The 20,078-nt window shown below is 40.0% G+C and overlaps 1 protein-coding gene across 2 annotated transcripts in view; it reads right to left on the bottom strand.

Moving 5' to 3' along the window:
- The window catches only part of ltk (leukocyte receptor tyrosine kinase), a 46,661-nt gene that overhangs the window by 2,975 nt on the left and 23,608 nt on the right, over positions 1–20,078 (bottom strand). Inside the window, exons 8-28 of one of the 2 annotated variants that reach the window (XM_046412494.1) lie at positions 19,890–19,990; positions 19,599–19,759; positions 19,353–19,447; positions 17,360–17,431; positions 16,750–16,924; positions 15,634–15,784; positions 15,405–15,533; positions 14,901–15,057; positions 12,967–13,152; positions 12,190–12,288; positions 9,908–10,069; positions 9,186–9,299; positions 5,195–5,381; positions 4,968–5,058; positions 4,110–4,174; positions 2,827–2,956; positions 2,651–2,748; positions 2,213–2,305; positions 1,839–1,940; positions 517–651; positions 33–123 (exon numbers count right to left, since the gene is read on the bottom strand). In XM_046412494.1, the coding sequence (XP_046268450.1) occupies positions 33–123; positions 517–651; positions 1,839–1,940; positions 2,213–2,305; positions 2,651–2,748; positions 2,827–2,956; positions 4,110–4,174; positions 4,968–5,058; positions 5,195–5,381; positions 9,186–9,299; positions 9,908–10,069; positions 12,190–12,288; positions 12,967–13,152; positions 14,901–15,057; positions 15,405–15,533; positions 15,634–15,784; positions 16,750–16,924; positions 17,360–17,431; positions 19,353–19,447; positions 19,599–19,759; positions 19,890–19,990 (2,594 nt within the window). The remainder of the gene's footprint in view (positions 1–32; positions 124–516; positions 652–1,838; positions 1,941–2,212; positions 2,306–2,650; positions 2,749–2,826; positions 2,957–4,109; positions 4,175–4,967; positions 5,059–5,194; positions 5,382–9,185; positions 9,300–9,907; positions 10,070–12,189; positions 12,289–12,966; positions 13,153–14,900; positions 15,058–15,404; positions 15,534–15,633; positions 15,785–16,749; positions 16,925–17,359; positions 17,432–19,352; positions 19,448–19,598; positions 19,760–19,889; positions 19,991–20,078) is intronic. The other variant, XM_046412495.1, reaches the window with a different exon arrangement.

Below are 20,078 nucleotides of genomic sequence, written 5' to 3'. Positions count from 1 at the left end.
GAAATGGTATGTATCTGTGATATATCTTGTACCTGAGAGCAATAGTTAATTCTCTCCAGGATAGTAGAGAAGTTGGGCCGGTGTTCGGGACAGTGCTGCCAACACTGGGTCATGATCCGATAGCTGCATAGTGACAGAAACAAATTACAGATATATTGTTTAAACTGCATGCTACATAAATTTGTCATGTAAATATAGTACTATTAGACAAATGGCATTATCAAGACTGAATGAATGCGACAATTCCTCATCAAAGATGGTGGACCTAGATTTTGTGCCATTATCGATAAACACTTTTGATAAAAATTAAATCTAATGTTGCACAAGCTACGATGATTAAGAATAGTATTTCACAAAGAAAAATCTCAACAAACCTTTGATCAATTTTGCATTGTCATAGTCACAGCATTCTTTCTTGGCAGGTAATCAGTCAAACATTTGCTCTCAGTCAACCTGCCTAACCCCATTTGAGCTTTATTTTCAGGCTTTTTTGATGGACTCCCTGCCAGTACTCACACAGGCCCTGGACAACTCTTGGGAGGATCCATCCTGCCTCCACTGGTGACAAACTCCAGCACCTCTTGGTTGGTTTTACAGGGATACGGCATGTAACCCAGAGACAAGATCTCCCACAGCAGTACTCCAAATGACCTGCAGGGGGAGAAACAGATCAGCAACTGCGCTGACTCCATCACGTTTATCATCACGTGTAACACATATTGGTCCTTTCCTGTTGTCATGTCCCTCAGAGTGAGGATACCAGAATCAGTACTAAATATTCTATATATAGGAATATTTCAGTCAGCTGAAGATGTAATCATGTGATTGCTAAAAGCACCTCCTTTGCATCAAACTTCGAACGTCCTCAGCTCTTTTAGAAAACGAATATTTGTTGCCTACAGTATCATTGCAGCTGAGTCTCACAATCTGAACCTGCAAGGATGTTTCTGTTTATAACATTTATAGAAAGTAAATAACATTTTTAGTCAAATAAAAGTTCACTGGGATTCTGATATCTGGATAAAAAGCCACACAAGCAGCACCAGCACTCCTTGTTTTTGAATTTGATCTGGGTCACTATCCTGCTGAAAAAATGTCTCAACTCAATGACTCAACAACTTTAAGCAAGACAGAACAGTGTGTGCAAGTTTATTTTACTTTCCTGCGGTCAAATTTTAGCTCATGTTGTACACATTCCCACCACCACGTTTGCCTGTTTTGTGAACTGGTTTCTAAATCTCCTGGGATCTCCCCATAAAAATTCTGATAGCAACTATAAAATTTCAACATTTTTGTTCATACTTAAACTGTAAACAAATCTGTTTTCCAGTTTTCGAAAGTGGCTGGTGTTAAATTTTTGACTTATTTTGTCATTGGTTTGGTGTTCCTCCCCACATTTTTTGCTCAGTTGGCTCCGTGTCTTTAATACACAAGCTGTTGTCTTGTAAAGATGTTTGATATACTGCTTTTTAGATGTTGAGATCTCTGTAGGTCTGTCTTCAGGAGCACAATTTATTGGTTTGTGAGAGTCTTTCCAGGTCATATTGTACTGAACACATGGAAGCTTTTAAATTACCTGCAGTTTTCTGCTGGGCCTGGATGATGACATTGTTAGAAATGAAAAATGATTTTCAATGTAAATCTGTTTTTAAATTTTAAATACAACCTCTGGCATTTGTGTGAGAACAATCATCATGACCTACAAATTTGTAGGAGGCCGTCGAGCCAAGTAAAAACAAAACATTACCCAATTTTTACATGGAAAACACTTCCTCTTTGTTCATTCACACTTTTGGGGCCTTACTCTTCAGTGTATGTTGTGTGTTTAGGATTTATACCATGTATCAGTCTTGCAAGTGAAGATGCCCTCCATGAAGGCCTCTGGTGGCATCCACTTAACAGGCAGCATGGCACGACCACCTTTCCTGTAATAGCTGGCTCTGTGAGTAGAAAAGAAAAATCAGATTTAGGTATGTCAATTTATCATCAGTTTAGAAAAGAAGAAGAGAGAGTAAATACCACAAGGGCATGAACTCTAAGTACATTTAAAATATGGCCCTGCAGAGGACAATAAAATAGCTTTTGAACCAGTCCCTCATCTACCACATCAATCCAGTGCTGCCTGGACTTCCACACCCATCATCATAAATCATCCTGTGCGCTTTACGACGCAGACTGCCATTGTGTGATGATGCAGATTCAGTATGCAGACCTGTATATGTCTCGTGCCATGCCAAAGTCCCCAATTTTGGCTACTCTGTCTGGTCCAGGGCAGGTAAGCAGGCAGTTTCTAGCAGCAATGTCCCTGGAAAAACAAAATCTGTTACAAAATGCTGATCTTGCTCCAAGAAAATACTGACCACGGGTGTATATGGTACACAAGGTGTGGTTGTGGCATGAAGAGCTCAGAAAATCTATGAAATGAAAAACTAATTTCCTTTAAAAAGACAACAGTCAATCCTATTGACCTGGCGTGCCCCCTGGCACTGTAACAAGCCCTCTCAGCTAGACAGTATGTGATGAACCAATAGCTCTCACAATTACACGCACAAAAGAGAGTGTATCTCTGATATCAGATTTTATTTTTCCTCGTATTCAGTTTGTATTTGAACTGGGCTCTGAGTGGTAATAACTGTGTGTGGACCTGAACCTGTGTATGAAGTGGTTCTCCTCCAGGTAGCGACAGCCAAAGGCGATGTCTCTGGCCATCTGCAGCAGCTCCCGCATGGTGAGAGAGGAGATCTGGCCCTGGACACAGCACAACTCTGTTTAGTGTACCATACACACAAACACACGCACACAGAGAAACATGTAGTGAAGACATACAGCTCTTGGCCTGTTCTGTCTCAGGAAGGTCTTCATGTCTCCTCCGGTCATCAGCTCCAGCAGGATGAAACGTGGAAGTATGTTCAGACTAACACCGATGCAGCGTACAATGTTCTCATGGCTGAACTTGCTGTGTGGACAAACAGTGAAAGATATTTGGGTTAACAGGCCAGCTAAATGGGCAGTCCTGCTAAACGTGACTCTCGAAATGACATGACAAGAGAGAGATAGTGAGATAGAGGGAGAGGACAAGTGTTAGTACACACTGTGTTTTGTTCTGAGTTTCCCTGGCACCCACTTTGGGAACCATTGCAGTGAGAGACACTACAAATTGTCAAATGTGTCCCTTCTTAAAATCCATGACAGAAATGGTGATAAAACTCCAACAAAATCAGTTCAAGCTTTAACCAATTTGTGAGTGAATACTTGAAAGTGCACAGAGACAGACAAAAACAAATTCTCTCCAACAGCTTCATTGTTGACTGTCAGTCATATCATATCTCATAGCTGAAACTTTTGGACCAATAAAAAAAGCTGATGGACCACAAAGAGGACTTTAAAAAGGTCTTTCAAAATTTCTTGGGAGGGACAAACAACATGACATCCTACTGCTTCCTTGAATCTACAGACACAACTATTCTTGTGTCCTCAAAACTTTGATTACTTTCCCAATTCTGGATCTGGACTTATGTTTTCGTTAATTTTGTACATGTGGCCTGAGTGACTGCATCTCAGTGTGCTCGTCTGTGTAATTTAAAGGAACTAAAACCATCTAATTTTAATGCGGAAACCTTCTTTTATCTGGATCAAATCTTGTCTTAATAAAAACATTGCTAATAGAGTAAAAATGCTCAACAGATGTTTGGAAAGGAGTATAATAACTGGTACTCATTCGCATTACACAGGTCATAAACGAGAATAAAATTGAAAACTGTATCCAAGTTATTTCCTGAGATCACAATGCAGACATGATTACCATTGACTAACTGGCCTCTCATGTCATCAACTGAACAGTTAATGACATGAGAGGCAGAGGTAGTTGAGGTTGTTGTTTGATTTCTAATGAGTAAAGTTTCACATCTGGCTCCAGCTGTTATAACACATTTCGATATAAAACAAGGCCAAATGACATGAGTACACTGCTGCTTCACACATGTCAGGTGTGCCACAACGATGCACTGCATTAAACCATGTGTGTCTCAGATTATATGGTGGTCAGTACAGTGTGTGTGTGTGTGTGTGTGTGTGTGTGTGTGATGCACACAGGAAGTGTAGCGCTGCACCTCATAATGAGTGCCTCCATCAGGAAATCCATTTCATCTTGTTCGGAGCAGATTTCTGGAAGAGTCTGTGAATCACAAACAAGAGAAGCAGTCTGATGTGAGTGTGTGCCATTGTCGAGAGGAAAGAAATCATTAGACCTAATCAGCGGGCTATTGAAAAGCAGGCTAACACATGTGGTGCTCTGTCAGCTTTTTTTTTTTTTTTGTTTAGGTTACTTTTTCTTGTGGACTTCTTTAAGTCAGGTGGTCAGAGGTCAGTAAGTGAACAAGTTTCTTATTTTTTCAGTCATTTTGGGGAGTCATGACGATTTTGTTGTGTGTGATTTCATCTTTACATTGAGCTTTTACACAACAAGCCTCCTTATTATGACTTTCAAAAAAGTTGGATTATTATTCAATTTATAACAGTCCCAAGACAATATATTTAATGTTTTACCCCATCAACTTTGTTGACTTTTGTAAAACTATTTGATTCCAGCAACACCACAATACTGATAAAAGATATCACTACATGTCCTCATTAACACTTCGCAAAACCATTAATGGTAAATAAAGTTCATTTGCGAATGAGTGCACACTGGTTTCATTCACATTTTACACGCTGTCCCAACATTTTTGTAATAGGTCTTGTGCATTTTCATAGTGTGAAGCAAGTGAAGCAAATGACCTTTCTTTAAATAAATGCATTGCGAAAACCTTTTCAAATTGCAGGTACATGCGTGACCTTTAGATCCAAGAGACAGAAGCCCCCCTGTGGAGATGCTGAGTGATTTGTATGTAATGAACTTATGTTGAAGTGTCATTATCTAGCATTTAGGTGCAACTTTTGTTTGTGCGCCTGACAGAGGGCGAGCTGACCTTTATAGCCACCTGCATGGGATTATTATCACCATTCATGCCCAGAACTTGTCCTTCATACACTTCACCAAATGCACCATGGCCCAGAGCCCTGGAAAAACAAAGTGAAAAATAGAAAAAATAAAGTGAAAACATCAGTAATGCGTACTGTAAGTATGAGCATCAGCACAGAAAGCTACTAGAACCTCAAACTGACATTCTGACATTGTGTCCAGAGGTTGCTGTACCTGAGAAGTGTTATGTTTTTGCGCGGCACTTCCTTTAGTTCATTGAGTGAGGCGGCCTTCCCTGCAAAGCAGTAGTTGGGGTTGTAGTCCGTCATGATGGTGGAGGAGCGGATCTTGCTCAGCTTGTACTCTGGACTCTGCAGACGACCCCTCACTGCGTGCAAGTCATTTTTCCGGCGGTACCACACTAAAAACAAAGATAAGACACAGACAAGCTTGCTTTACTTCAAAGTCTTAACAGTGTTTTTCTTTTTAAAAAAAATCATAACAAACTGGACCCCACACTTGCATGTTAGTTGTAGAGTTGTAGATAACTTCCCCACAACCTGCTAACTACAGGAGCGGTAACGCAAGGAGTGGTCAAGCCGCATCTCACTAGTCAATGCAAGTTGAAGTGAGTCATTGTAAAAACAATATCCTGAGAGCCAGTGGACAAACAGGCTGAATGTTTGTAAGAAAGTTGGTCATTTTGCTCTTAAAAGAGTACTCCACCGATTTAACGATTGTATTCCTTATCCTTGTCGGACTCACAATGGACAGTGCTTCATCTTCCTCGTCAAAACCTGGCGTCTATGTTACCCACAATTCAATATGTCCACCAGAGATTTGAGTGTATCATGCTTGTCATGGCTAGTGTAGCCCTGAGCCCCTGGCTCAGATAGAAATGAGGATACAGAAGATCTGGTAACCTCACATCTCTCCAACTCCACACCTTGAGATTTTTTCATTTTCAAACTTGCAGTCTCAAGCCACAATCCACACTGATTCAAGTGACATCACTTGAGAAAAGTCACCGGACTTTGTCCAGCTTCTCTTGAATCCACACAAAGCTTTATACAGCTTTTTAAAATATATTCAGTAGTATTGCCCAAGACCCTGTAAACAAATTTGGAAAATCGGTGGAGTTCCCCTTTAAGAACACAAAGCTGTCCACAGACAAACACAGTGTTTTGCGGGCTGTAGTTGCAATGTCCTCTCCTTGGTTACTGCTCTTACACTGTCTGTGCCAGTGAGTTTGGACTCACCCGCCATGGAGGCAGCCCACGTCCCCGATGCAGGTTGGTAGTCTGCCAGGGAGGGGGCGTTGCGTGCAGGTAAGAGGTGCCGTCGAGCCATCGCCCGGTGCAGATGCTACGGACTCGGGGGGGAGGTTTGGAGGAGGTGTGGGTAGAGGAGGAGAATGAGGAGGAGGAGGAGGAGGGGAAGAGGAGGAGGAGATGGGGCGCCCAGGGAACAGACTACCTCCCTGCATGGGGGAGAGCTTAGGTGAAGAGACACCGTTAAGCTGAAGGGTGTGTGTAGGTGGATTTTTTGCAGCGCTAAGCAACATGTATGTAACTGCACAAACGTCATGTTTTTGTTTTAGTACTTGATTTATTAACTTGCATATTGACAAAGTGACACACATTGCAGTTAGTGCAGACGTCACACGAAATAGTTGATCCATTTTCATAAAAAAGATGTTTGCCCGATAATGTTGTGCAAAGAGGTCAGTTTAGTTTGCACTTTGGTAATTAAAGGAGTACAATGTCATGCAGTTAGGTTCCACAGCTATTTGTTAATGACTAGTTATAAGTAGCAGAACACCTTCTTATCTGCAATTAATATCTAATTACACAGAGTGCACCTATGTTCAACTTTACCAAATCAAACTCAAACTTTCTGCATGATTGTTTCACACTAACACGTTAACATATTTCCCATTTCTTTCATTCTTTCTTTTTATTTCCCTAAATTGCTCACCTCCCCTAAAGTCCTGTTTTGTTTGTCTGCATCAGGGGGTAAAACCAATTTCCTACATTTTTTCAACATTAATGAGTCTGGTATTCTGTTGTAAAAAAAACCCAAACATTTTCTTCCAATGTACATGTCACATCAGTAACCCCATCCATTACCATTAAATATCATATAAAGGTCTGCTACCTAAACTTATTATCAAGTGAAAAAAGTTGTGCGACACAAATCCAAATATGTTTGACACAGCAAAAGACATATCAATAATTTCTATACTCCTAAAGTATTACCACTAATGTTTTGTATGCACTGTAAGGTTTATGCCAGTGGTCATTTGGGGAAAAAAGGGACAAATCTCTATGAGAGTATAATGAGCTCTGCAAATTTGTATGCTAAATCATAACATTTCTTGTATGCAAAGCTGATTAAGTGTCCTAAATGAAAAAGTGATCATCCTCTGAGGAGCATGAGCATAGGACTTTCCTTTCCTGTGTTTAAAGGAAAACTATGATCCAACAGCGGTATTTGAAAGACTGAGTCTCTCATTGTTGAGCTTCATTTAGTATTCAGCACTTTCAGTGAGGTTATGGAGAGGACAGGAGAGAGACAATCCACATTCAAACACCTTAAACAGCACTCAGTGGAGGATTAAAATGTCAGGATTCCCTTCCGAATTATCTGCAGCAGAGGGTTGTCAAAAAGCTGACGAATGCGCAAAAAAGTGTTATTAGCTGTAAAATCCCTCACTGTTCTATAGGACTGCAGACTGACTGTGTATTTTTTGTTGTTACAACTACACACAAGTGTATTGTGTCCACGGTTAATGTAATGAGGTTCAGTCTGTAAGCTGACTGTATACACTGCATAGCAGCTTTTGATGCCAAGTTAAATACCAATACAACATTAATATAATTAAGTAATGTTAAAAACATTAGATTGTTGTTGCATCTTTATCCCTCAGTTTTCTTTCTCTTTCCTTTCTTTTCATCAAAACCACACTAACTAACTGGTCAACTGTTAATTCCCTAATTATTCCTATTTTAAACAATTTATTTGTGCAATAATTATTGGTAAAGCATTTTACAGCATGTCTGACTGTCAGATTGTCTCAGATTCCCGAAACTGAAAAAAACAGATGCTCACCGTCTCCTAAACAGCGACTCCTCGCAGCGCTTTATTGTTGCATCACACCCGCGATCAATGCCCGTGGGTTAAACTTGTGACTGTCACTGTTTGCATCCCAAAGTGACTGAAAGGCTAATCTCTAATTAGTTATAGTTCTCTACTTCCCCATATTAAACTAATCTTTATGTCTACATAATCTTCTAATCTCATTCATCAGTACACACCTCCAACTGAGTAAAACTTCCAAGTTAAATTTCAAACCTTTCTGCTTGTCCTTCTAATAACCACAAATGTTTTTATATGAAAGTCATACAGCGAGATGCTTACAGTGTGTTCCTGTTGTTTTCTGCCTCAGTGAAAAAAGGGTCATATAGCTCATCAGGGCAAGAAGCTTTGTACAACCCATGTTTACATTTATTTTAATGAGGCGTCATCTATTGACTGTAGCAATTTTGACAGAAGCAAAGAGGGAAGTCAGGTGACGCAGTACACGAGTGACCAAGTCCACATTACAGGATGTTGCAGCGGGTGGTTGCATCAAACAAATACAGAACTTTCACCTAAGAGACTGTTGTTTGTATGCCATGTAACCAAAAGGCAACGGTGAGTTATTTTAACTAATGTAACAAACCTCTCCACAAAGATCAGGTACTATCGTACTCTGTGTTGTTTGTCACTGGCAGTTGACCTATGCAGTCATTTAAGTACGAGGATGTGTTGCAGCAATCCGTAGGTAATAAATACAACATATACACAATATAGTATGGTAACTGCATTATCTCACTTCTAATATGCAGTGTTGTCTTCTTTCACACTCTTGGCACAAAAAGGTCGGAATCGTATTTGCATCCAGCAACAGGAGAGCATCACCAGAAATAAGTGCTTATAATAAAAGTGTCCATATGTGCTCACTTCATGTTGTGGTAGCAACGCATAATTCAGAACCATATCTTTCCCACAGCTCCTTCATTCACCTGGCACACAGCCAGAGGAGGGCTTTTAAATCAACACTTGTGAAATGTGTTCCTGTTTCTGTCAGTAACATCTGGAAGCATCTGTATGTGCAGCTGTGCTCACAGCCGGTGGAAAGTGGAAGGCACAGACTGCACACAGAACTGCAAGAGTCTCTTACTGAGGATGATGCCGGCGCAGATCAATGCCATGCCGCTCGCGACAGTGGAGACCACGACCGCTATCATCAAAGATGTCGACATCTGGGCCTGCGGAGACAGGCCTTGAGGAGCTGCTGAGAGAAGAGGGTCAGTCAATAGACATCAAAAATCATTTTAGTTTAGATATCTGTATAGACTAGAAAGAATATTAAGAGAATCATTTGAGAATAAAATTAACTTCTAACACATAATTACTGTTATGGCAATCTCTTGTCTGCCTGTAGCGAGTTAAGAAATTAAAAAACATAGAACCACGAGGCAGTAAGTAGTTCAGACTTGTGCCCCACTGACTGAAGACTTCATCCCATTTTTATACTTTCTGATGTGTCTCTGGTCCTTTGTTTGGAGCTTCACAAAAATTCCTCTACAGGTTGACGGAAAACAGACAGGCTGCAATAAATGTCAGTGCCCCATTTCAGGGATTTATGACCGTGTGTTATCTTCCGTGGGATCAAGATCTCATCCTGCCCTCTGCTTTACCCAGGATGCTATTTACAGTGAACAGTCAGTTCATCTGGTCATTGCTTGGTCACTATAACACTACACAACTAAAGCTACAGACTAACTACATCAAGTATAAAGTTAAAGGATAACATATGTCATTGTCACTACAAAGCTTGTACAAATTCCATCCCATTACAATCGAAAAGTAAAGCAGTGATCTTTGGGGGTAACTACGTACCCACAGCACGGATACATGTTATGTTGTCGATACCCAGGACTTCATCATCGTCGCACAGACACAGAATAATGTGAGTATCTTCATCTCGCTTGCAGCTCTGTGTTTGACAGTGGCTGCAGTTCAGTTGCACCTTGATCTCACACTCGCCATGACTCTCCATGGCTGGAGGGACAACAAAAACAACAAAAGTGACACAAACATCAGAAACAAACAGAGAGATCACTAGATTTGGAAGATGCCGGCAAGATTGCAACAAATCATACGAAAAGACTAAAGACAACAAGGTCACAGTCCCACTCGTGAGAACTGTCTGTGCAGCCACAGACTGATGCTACAGGAAATAAATGAGCCTTTTATAAAATGAAAGTGTCCATAAACCCCATAATTTATATTTTTTGGATGGGTGGATGCAGGATGAAATGGTTTTGGGTAGGAAAATCAGAAAGTATAGAATGATGGACAAATACACCTAGATTCAATGGCTACAATGTGATCATAAAATGATTATCAATGCATTTTGATGCAAAAAATGTCTGATTTGTTTTCTCACTGTGTGACTAGTTGTTACTGGATATAGCATACTTGTAATGGTCTGTAATTAAAATAAAGAGATGAATTTACGTCCATTATCTTTGCTCACAGTCAGCTAAAGCTTTTCAGGTCTCAGCGACCAAGAAAAAAACAAAACAAAACAAAAATGGTTTACTGTGCTGGCGTTTGCAGCATCTCTGGGAAAAAAAAAGCCACAGCACATCAGACCACGGACATAACGCACATGTTAACGTCTGTCACATTTCACCATCAAAATGGTTCAGCTCTAATGGAACGTATGGCTTTACTTTCTGTGCTGAGACAAGAAGTTTGGAATGTAGTAAAGAATCCATTTTTCCCTTCACCACCAGTGCTGATAAATTTGTTGACAGTAAAAAGAAGACCAAATATCACCAGCCTTGTTGTTTAATCTCTCAAAATATTACATATTGTATATTTAATCAGTTATGCATTTTTGTAAAAATGCAGTGTGTCCTTGCTATAAAATGGTTCTGTGATACATTAAACTGCCCTTTATGACTCAACATTGCGGTTGACATTGTACATTAAGCTGTGGTTTGATATTTTTTTCATTATGAAATTACTCTTATCTGTGATTTAAACAGTGCTCCATTGTTTCTGGATACAAAGTCTGAATAAAAGAAGTCTTGTGCGTGTGTGTCTTAAATTAAAACTCATCCTTCACTTAAAGATAATTTAACCACATTATGGAATTCAATTATAATTGTTTAAGTTAATCTCTTTGTGTAGATCTCGCTTTGAATGTGTTTCATGTTCGCACACTGCAGAGGCAGTCATTGTGTTTGATGACTCGCAGCACACACAGCAACAACAACACCGTCTTTCACATAAGAATGAAGGTCTGTCTGTTGGCGCCGAAGGCAACAGGCTACATAAGGCTGTGAATTAGTGAACTGCCATCCTGTTCTTCCTGCTAAATAATGAGAATCAGATGGCTGGTAGTTTCACAAAAAAACAAAAAACACCACTATATATACTCATGCGCATGTGTGAGCGTCCAGGCCTGGTTGTCCAGACAGACAGTTTGGCACAAAAAGGTACAAACACACACACACAGGTATACCCAGAGCCACTGAAAGGATAAATTGCTTGTTGAATTAAGCGCACAGACCTCCAGGAGCTCAGGATTTAATCTTCACACTGAGAGTGTCTTTGCTTTGGGATCAGCCATGTTTAATGCCATCTGTCTCTGGAGAGACCCTAAGCAGCTATGCAACAATGTGTTATATAACTGCAAAGATGTACTTCGACAGCAAAAACACATCACCTAAATGAGCCTGTATCTCTTAAGCCTGTCTGCATGTTTTAATACAGTGAAAATTTCATACCAATGACATCAACTTTAAAATTTATTTCTTTTTATGACTTCCTGTCCAAGTAATTTTGTGACTTAGGCTGTATTCGTCATTATTTGAATTTGTTCTTCCAACTACATCTCATAATCTTCATTAGTAGATGGAGACTGTTCTCTATTTGGCATGAATTGACTCTACGGTGCTTGAAAAAAATAATTCAAATCTTAAATCAAGGTTTACTTACAAGCTTTTTCTGGGCTGATTTCAACTGTATCTCATAGTCTTCATCAGTGGAAGGTATCTTCCCTCTACTCTCCTCTATTGTTTCTTTTATGTTCTACTAAACTCTGATGTAGAGTCATCATTAAATTCATCAGCATCTCTGCCTTCATTATGATGGTGAGTCAGTCTCACCTGCCAGTGGCTGAAGGAAAATCTCTCCCATTGGATGAATGAATGAGACTCCATTCTGACCGTCGGTGGTGATCTCATCCTCTGGCGCAGCGTCACCACCTGTCGCAAATTTTATTTTGTGAAATCAGTTAAATCAATCAGCATTACAAATATAATCAAAACTAAATGATCTACTTGAAATATGATTCTTGTAAATTTTCTCTCAACAGAAAAAGCAAAACATTTTACACGACACGTCATGCTGCATTATTAGCGAATCAGGAGATAAAGACTGGGATTGGAATCATCCTACAATTAACCTTCACCATCCTGCTGGTTAAAGTAGGCTGTTACGTCACTCAAGGATAAAAAAACAACATGGAACATGGAACAACACAGAACACTGAAAACATGGAAATAGCACATAGAAATTGTCAATTATTCTGTATGATTACCATGGCAACAAAGTGAGACTTATATATACAATGTACATATTGGCTTTTTTACACATGTACATACCTGTATTTTAGATTTTCTTAAAAATTTGAATACAGTTTTTGTAAATACCTGTACGTTGAGATTTTAGTTTTGTTTATCCTATCTTTATTAAGTTTATCCTATTTTTTATACTCTGCACTTTTCTCCTTTCTTGGTCGGGAATACTGCATGTGCAATGTCTGTAAAAACAAGAATTTCCCTCCAAGGATAAATAAAGGAATTCTGATCCTGATTCTGATTCTGAAACTATCCAATTTTAAAAGCTTTAAAGTTTAAAGGCCACTGAAAGAATGCTGTTACCTCTGTAACCTCCTCCACCGCCTCCAGCAGTGCAGGCCCCACCACCACCTCCAAAACCCCCAAAGGTGGACCAGCTGAGCTTGGATAAAGCAATGGGACATGAGGACCCCCCCTCAGCACCCGCCACCAAAGACTTTCCTGCTCTTGGGTGAGCACTGGGACTGTCTTTCCACCCTCCGCCTCCACCTTCAGAAAAACAATAAAGTAGGCATAAAAAATAATTTGCTGATTTGACCTGAATTTTAAGACATTCTTAATCTAATTATTTTTGCTGCTGTGTATCTGAATTGAACTTTAATCCACTTGAACGCTAGCAGGGATGGAGAACATTCGCGAAAAGGCAGCATGGACACTGTTGATACCTTCACATGGGGCAGCTTAAGAGTTAATATAAGTGGATAGTTTATAAATAGTGTATAAATGTGAACCTAAAGGGTTATGTCGGTAACAGTGTTAGTGTCAGAGACATTCAGTGACAGAGAGCTGTCTGCCTGGGTGTGATCGATAAAACTCAAGAAGGCCAGGTTTTCCAAGGAAAGAGTTCAATCTTTTTGAGACTTTATTTGACAAGGTAGTAAGATGTCTAGCTGGAGATTTGGATGAAGCAAGTAGATATAGACAATATGGAAGCAAGCAGAGATATATCTCTTGTTCTGTACATCAGTTTTTGTGGTGATCTTATGTTTCTTTGTTTCTATTCACAGGCAGCTGGTGGGCGGACACGAGAGGGTTAACAGCATGGCTTTAGCCTGCATTTGCCTTTTGTTTTTCACCATAAACCAATCCGCTTAGACACTGAAAAGCACTCAGTATAGTCAAATCGTGACTTTTTCTATTCATACAAAAAGTTGAAATTTAACTTATGCCCTAGAGCACTGTAGGAGATCCTTCAGCAATGAATCATAACAGTAGGGAGCTGATAAAGGCTTTTAATCTACGCTTATGAGCAGATAAAATCGTATTTTAAAGAAGTCACATATTTCCAGCAGGAATTATAGGGTGCATATAACACTTATCGACTGCAACTCTCAGCATTGCCAGACACATCCACGTGAGTATGTACGAACAAGCACATACCTCCTCCACTCACCACTAACTGCTACACATTTCTCCCGACACTCAGATCTTTATCTAAACAATCCCACAGAGGTTTCAATAAGATGAGCTGATAGATGGTGTGTGTTGAGACTCTGTTGGTCAGAGGGGATTTAGTGAGACCGTTCCAGCAGGAATTTCCAAGAGCAAAGAGAGACCTTCGTGCCATATATGTCTTACTTCAAAGGTCAAGACCCATCAGGATACTAAAAATACAATCCAGCTAGATCTTATTATCCACAGGCCTGCTGCGCAAAAGCACCCAAGCATGCCAACATGTGAGTACACTTTCAAGAGTAAAGGCCTGTTGTCATCTGGGGTTTATAGCACCAGAGTCTGCGGCCAAACATCTTGTTCATTAGCCTGGGATCCTCATCATCAAGTCACAATAATTTTGGGTTTAGAAGTATTCTGAATAGACAAATCTGCGTCTTTGGTGTTTTTTTCTGTAAATGTTAAACCCTCATGATCTCAAGACATACACGATCTGCCACAGTCAAGCTACATTTCGCCACTGTCAACTATCTAATAAAGGCTAATATCCAGATTATATCTAGACCTTAATATCAAAACTTGTCATTGAAAATTTCAATTAGAAATAGTACCTATGATGAGATGACTGCATGTCCTGTGAATTATCCAGAATAATGGGGACATGTTTTCTGAGGTGCAAAAATAAAACCCCATTCACCTTCATTGTGTTATTGTGGAGAGAGTAAATTCAAGGTCAGATATCTCAAAAGCTGGGCACATAAAACTGAAAGTGCATGGCTAGATACCACCACAGGTAAATACACATCGGCACTGGTTGTAGTATGACCTATAATATGGTATGGTACCTGCAGCGCCTGTTTGGCCATTGGTACTGGGAGCTGTGGTGCTGTTTTCGTACTGCTCTAGGGGTATGTGGTCCAGACTGGACTCCGGGTCCTCCAGGTAGGCATTTCCTCCTCCACCAGCCGCAATCAGCAAGGGAATCAGCTCACCTCCCTCCATCTGTCAAAAGAGAATTGCTGTAAATCTCATGGATTTTAGCCATTTTGAACTATGTGCATGCTGACTGGTGCACATATGCACATTTGCATTTCACAGCAAAAGAAAAATGAGTTTGCAAAGCACCAGTTTCAGCAATAAAGCAAAGGACATCCACATTTTATTACAGAACAAAGATCATAAGTGAATCTAAACTCGTGGATTAGAGTGTGAAACCATGCTGAATCATTTCAATATGCCTACAGACATTTCCGATGCCTATAACTAGTACACTTAATCTGCACAAGGTATCAACCAAACCCACAGAAAATACACATAATACTGAGAGAACACACAGCTTCTTCTGTCACCTTGAAGATGTATGTGGCTCCTCCTCCTCCGCCTCCTCCCCCAGCCCACTTTGCACTGGCTTCTCCACTGAGGTTATCTTCAATCACTGATGATGCTCCCAGACAGATCTTCTGGGTGTGGGGATTTCTCTACTCCACAGTGGGAGAGGGAGATTAAAGTTTCATAGAGAGAAGCAAAAGACATCTCAGTGGGACATCATGACTCAACAAATTCTTCCAGTTTACTCACCCCTGGACAGGCATCCTCTCCCTGGTGGCCCACCAAAATATAAAGTACATCTCCTTTCTCAAGAGGAAATACAGCAGATATGAAGACCCCATGGTTGCGTTTGTTGTGGTTTTTGGCGCCTTTGCCTCCTGCAGCCCCATAAGCAGAGATCCTGAGGGAGATGATTGCAAAACAAGAGGTTTAAATACTGAAAGAAATCCTTTTTTGACTCAAGCTCCACAGTATATACCACACTAGATAGATAGATTGCAATACAGCCATAGATGTCTATCTAAATAAATCACCTAATAAGTCACCTGCAGTTCTGCAAAGATGTCCTTCTAGAAACAGACACCATGTGTTGATATTGGCATTAAGTATAGCTGTGTTTAATTTAGCTGAAGTAATCCAACACCCTATAAATCCCATGATTAATCTTGACATTTTTCCATTGCTTCATTTCATGTTGTGTGATGATGAGGTCCCATGACTGGCTGTGCAAAGACAGGCAAATTGCTTTAAGTCTTGGTCTGGCAGGACAACAATCAGTTACACTAAGCATGGCCAGACTAGTTTAGTCTCTGAGCGCTCAGTCACACTTCTAAATTGTCACGGCCAGTTCTCTTGAGTCATACAATGATTGTGACACGTGGATAAATACTGTCTCTTCAGTGGAAGAGAAATATATCATGAATAAGATCAAAACAAATGTAAAATAAAGTGTGAACAACTGTATCTGTCAAGATAGACCCATTTTTGAGCCACATTGTAAATAATGGGAATCAGTGCTCTTCCAAGACAATATGGCTATATTTGATATTTTTGTTATTGTCAACAAATCCTCAACAAATACTCCTTATTGTGGTAATTGCAATTGGCAACTGTGGCTCACTGATGCGTTGTTAATAGTTTCTGGACAATTAAAGTCTATGGTACAAAGCAACAAGCTCTATTTAGCTCTGAATAAACAGGGGGTTTTTTTTGTCATTATGATCAATTCATTGTGAATTTTGGTCTTCTCTTCTCAACAATATCGCCAGACACAACTTGACCTGAACAAATAACTGACGAGCCTGCTGACCTCCACCTTAAAGCAGAGGAATAAGGGCATAAAAGCTGTCCCTCTCTATCACTTACAGGTATCTGTTAGTAGCAGGTACCCTCCACATTTGGACTCCTTTCAAGGGGCCTTCCTTTCCAACAGTGACACTGACATTTTTGTTCCTGTAGGTACTGTCACACTGGGCCTGTGTTGGGCCGTGGGGTCCACTGGCGCCACATGAGTTAAACCACCATGTCATCAAAGAAACCTCTAGAAAAATGGAGAAAGAGAAGAAAAACACTGACATGAGATGCTGGGAAACATAAGAATTGTTTTGTGAGTTCGTAAATGCATGTACAGTTTCTTCACTTGGGAAAAAAAAATAAAAGCATTAAATGCAAAGAAATATGTGAGACTAAGACAAACATCTGAATATTGGAGAACAGAAACACATATGGCCAACATTTAGGAGAGTCACTGGAAATTACATTAACCACCTGGTTTACAAGCATTGAATGCAGAGTGGATTAAAAGCTTCTGGTCATCTGATACGGTAAATTGCCAAGCAAGAGAAATTGCGAGTGTACAATTGACCACCTGGTACGTAAATTCTGTGTGTATAATGGATTAAAAATGACACAGTACAGAAGGGACCCTTTGGAAATTCACAAGGTATACAAGGTGATAGCTAAAGCTGCACACTACCTGAGGCAGAAGGCTCTGGGAGGGGGCTTAAGAAATCCTCCAAGTCTGCCATGGGCAGTAGAGAGTCGAAATCTGAGGAGAGGCAGGGAGAAAAGTAGGAAGAAAGAGAGAAAAGGAGTCACGGTCACCCAACCACATGTCACTTAAGCATAAATTAAATCCAGACAGAATGTGATATGGATCAGAGGAAAAGAGAACAGTTCAAGGAAGGTTATTATATATGAGCGTGAAGACATTACCTCAGACTAATTCCTGAAAACATCATAATAGCATACAGGTATAGTGACTTTTTACATGATAGCGTTGTTTGCCCTACCCAAGACCTGTCCTTTGCCTGGCCCTTCACTGAAACGAATGCGAGGAGCCTAGTCTAGTCTAGTTTAAACACCATAAAAAAATTTCCAGAACGAGACCCGAACATAAACGCAAAAGGGAGAAACAATAACCTAATTTAAGTTACTCAGGGATCCTGAATTGACCCTAAGATCAGTCAGAAAATGTTCCAATCCTGCCTAACTGCAGCTGAGCAACAACCATATACCACTGTTATCACTGTGCCTTCCTGAACACACAATCCTTTCCTTAAATCACAAAACAAAAACAGATTCATCCCTATAATCTAGTGCACCAAAGTAAAAATTACATCTGTGTATCATCTTTGTTACATTCTGGATCATAGAAGTCATCCCGGAACACTTCAATAGGGATAAAAAACAAAAAATCCTTTCACATGATTGTGCAAATAATAATACAAAGTCTAATGGCACTGATACAGGAATGTTGGCACACATATTGCGGTACCCCAACTGCAGCAAAGCATTAAATGTTGGTTACCCTCACGTCACGACCAATCACTTAACTGGGGCATCAAATGAAAGAGTGACGACCGCTCTGAGCACATAACAGCAGTCATCAGTTAGTCTCAGCAATCAATCTCAGTTGCTGGGAGGACTCCATTTCTCTGACTGTTCTCACTTTCTTTCAGCATGAGTTCAATTTCATAAAGTGTACTGATCATTTGAAAAGTAATAAGGAGAAACATAAGCAGACGCCAGTGTTAAGGAAGCGACATGGCGTTGCAAGCTACCTATTGTGCCAAACTTAAAAAAAAGTTGAACTACAGCAAAACTACCCCAGGGGGAAATCTATTTGAAGCTATTAAGACAGATAGCTCAAGTCAGCATAAAATACCGCTCAAAAGGTGTCCACTTGCTCACATCCATAAACCAAAAAATAAAACACCTCACCATTCATGCTGTTCATGGGAAAGTGCAAGAACTGTCAGTTTTTGTATTGTGCGATTATTTGAAGTCTCTGTTTAGTTACTGTCTGGTTTTATTTTGTAGATTTTGTAGATATTATGCATCTGCACTGCGGGTCCTTCATTTTGTGATTCTGTAATAGTTTTGTGTGCAATGTCCCACCTTCCAGTCTAGGTGGAATGTTCTACCAAGCAGTATTACTCAGTTGGCCAGGTAAATTCTGAAACAGCACATATCAACTTCTCTGAAAATCTGTTAATAAATACCAATAATTAATACTTTTGACTAAGTGGCACCGAATATATTCAAGTTTTCTTTACCGTTTATTGCCCAAAATTGTTTATACAACCCTGATTTTAAAAAGGTTGGAACAACTTATGTACTTTTGGACATACATTCAATTGAAAACACAAACAATATATTTAATGTTTTACATGAACAACTTCATTAATCCTTTTTTTTACACATTTCTGGTCATCAGCCTTTGGGTAGTGAGCTATTCAATAATCAGTCAATAATCAATCAATCAATAGTGTGCCAGGTGTGAGGTTGGACAATAGGCTAAAAATGTAGCGACGAAGTTAGCCCATGCTACACCCTTCCACCATGAAAATCGGGCCAGTAGTTTTTCCATGATCCTGCTGATAAACAATCCAACAAACTGGACATTTTGAACTACACTTAAATGGTAGAGTTTGTGGTGATTTGTGATGGCAACAGCAACGGCTTACCTGTGTCGAAGCAGGTTGCTCCAACTGCAATGTCATCAAGAGCGACATCAGCATTGGAACCTTGTCCCCACACAGCTGTCACCTTAATACTGAACCTGGAGAAAAGCACATGCCATTTTGTGTATTTAGAGAATTAAAGGTGCTTTCTTTAGGTAAAAGGTGACAGGAATTCAAACGCAGTATGTTTGCAAAATCAGCTTGATTGAACATAATTATCTCCTTCTCTGCTCTTTTGTTTTTACTTACTCACGATGAAGGCCATTCAGCTGCAGCGTAACATCTTCCCAGTTGCCCGTCCACTCACTATTTTTCTCCCAGACCAGTGGTGTGGTGGTGGTCCCATTCTCCTCTATAGCCACCATCAAAGAACCATTAAAGTTCCCATACAGGTACAGAGAAAAACGCATCTGCACAGAAAAACAAACAGAATTTCAGCTTCAAGTTAACATACTGACAAAATCTTTTGCTGCCTCACAAGGAAAAGGGAACGAAAATATGCCAACAGACAAAACTACCGTATCTGTGTAAATAACTGACCTGGCAGGCTGCTGCAGAGACTGGGGGAGGGAACATGGAGCTTTGAATGGATGCCTCTCGAAGGGAATTATTCTCTTTTACCTGCAGAAACAGGAAGTGCCCTAGGGGTGCACAGTAAACATGAAACAACAAAGTGTTAACCATGTCATGAACCAAAGTGTCATCAAAACAATGAACATAAGAAACACA

This window comes from Scatophagus argus, chromosome 15 (assembly GCF_020382885.2).
Source record: "Scatophagus argus isolate fScaArg1 chromosome 15, fScaArg1.pri, whole genome shotgun sequence".
NCBI lineage: Eukaryota > Metazoa > Chordata > Actinopteri > Scatophagidae > Scatophagus > Scatophagus argus.
This window is presented reverse-complemented; position numbering and strand designations above follow the sequence as displayed.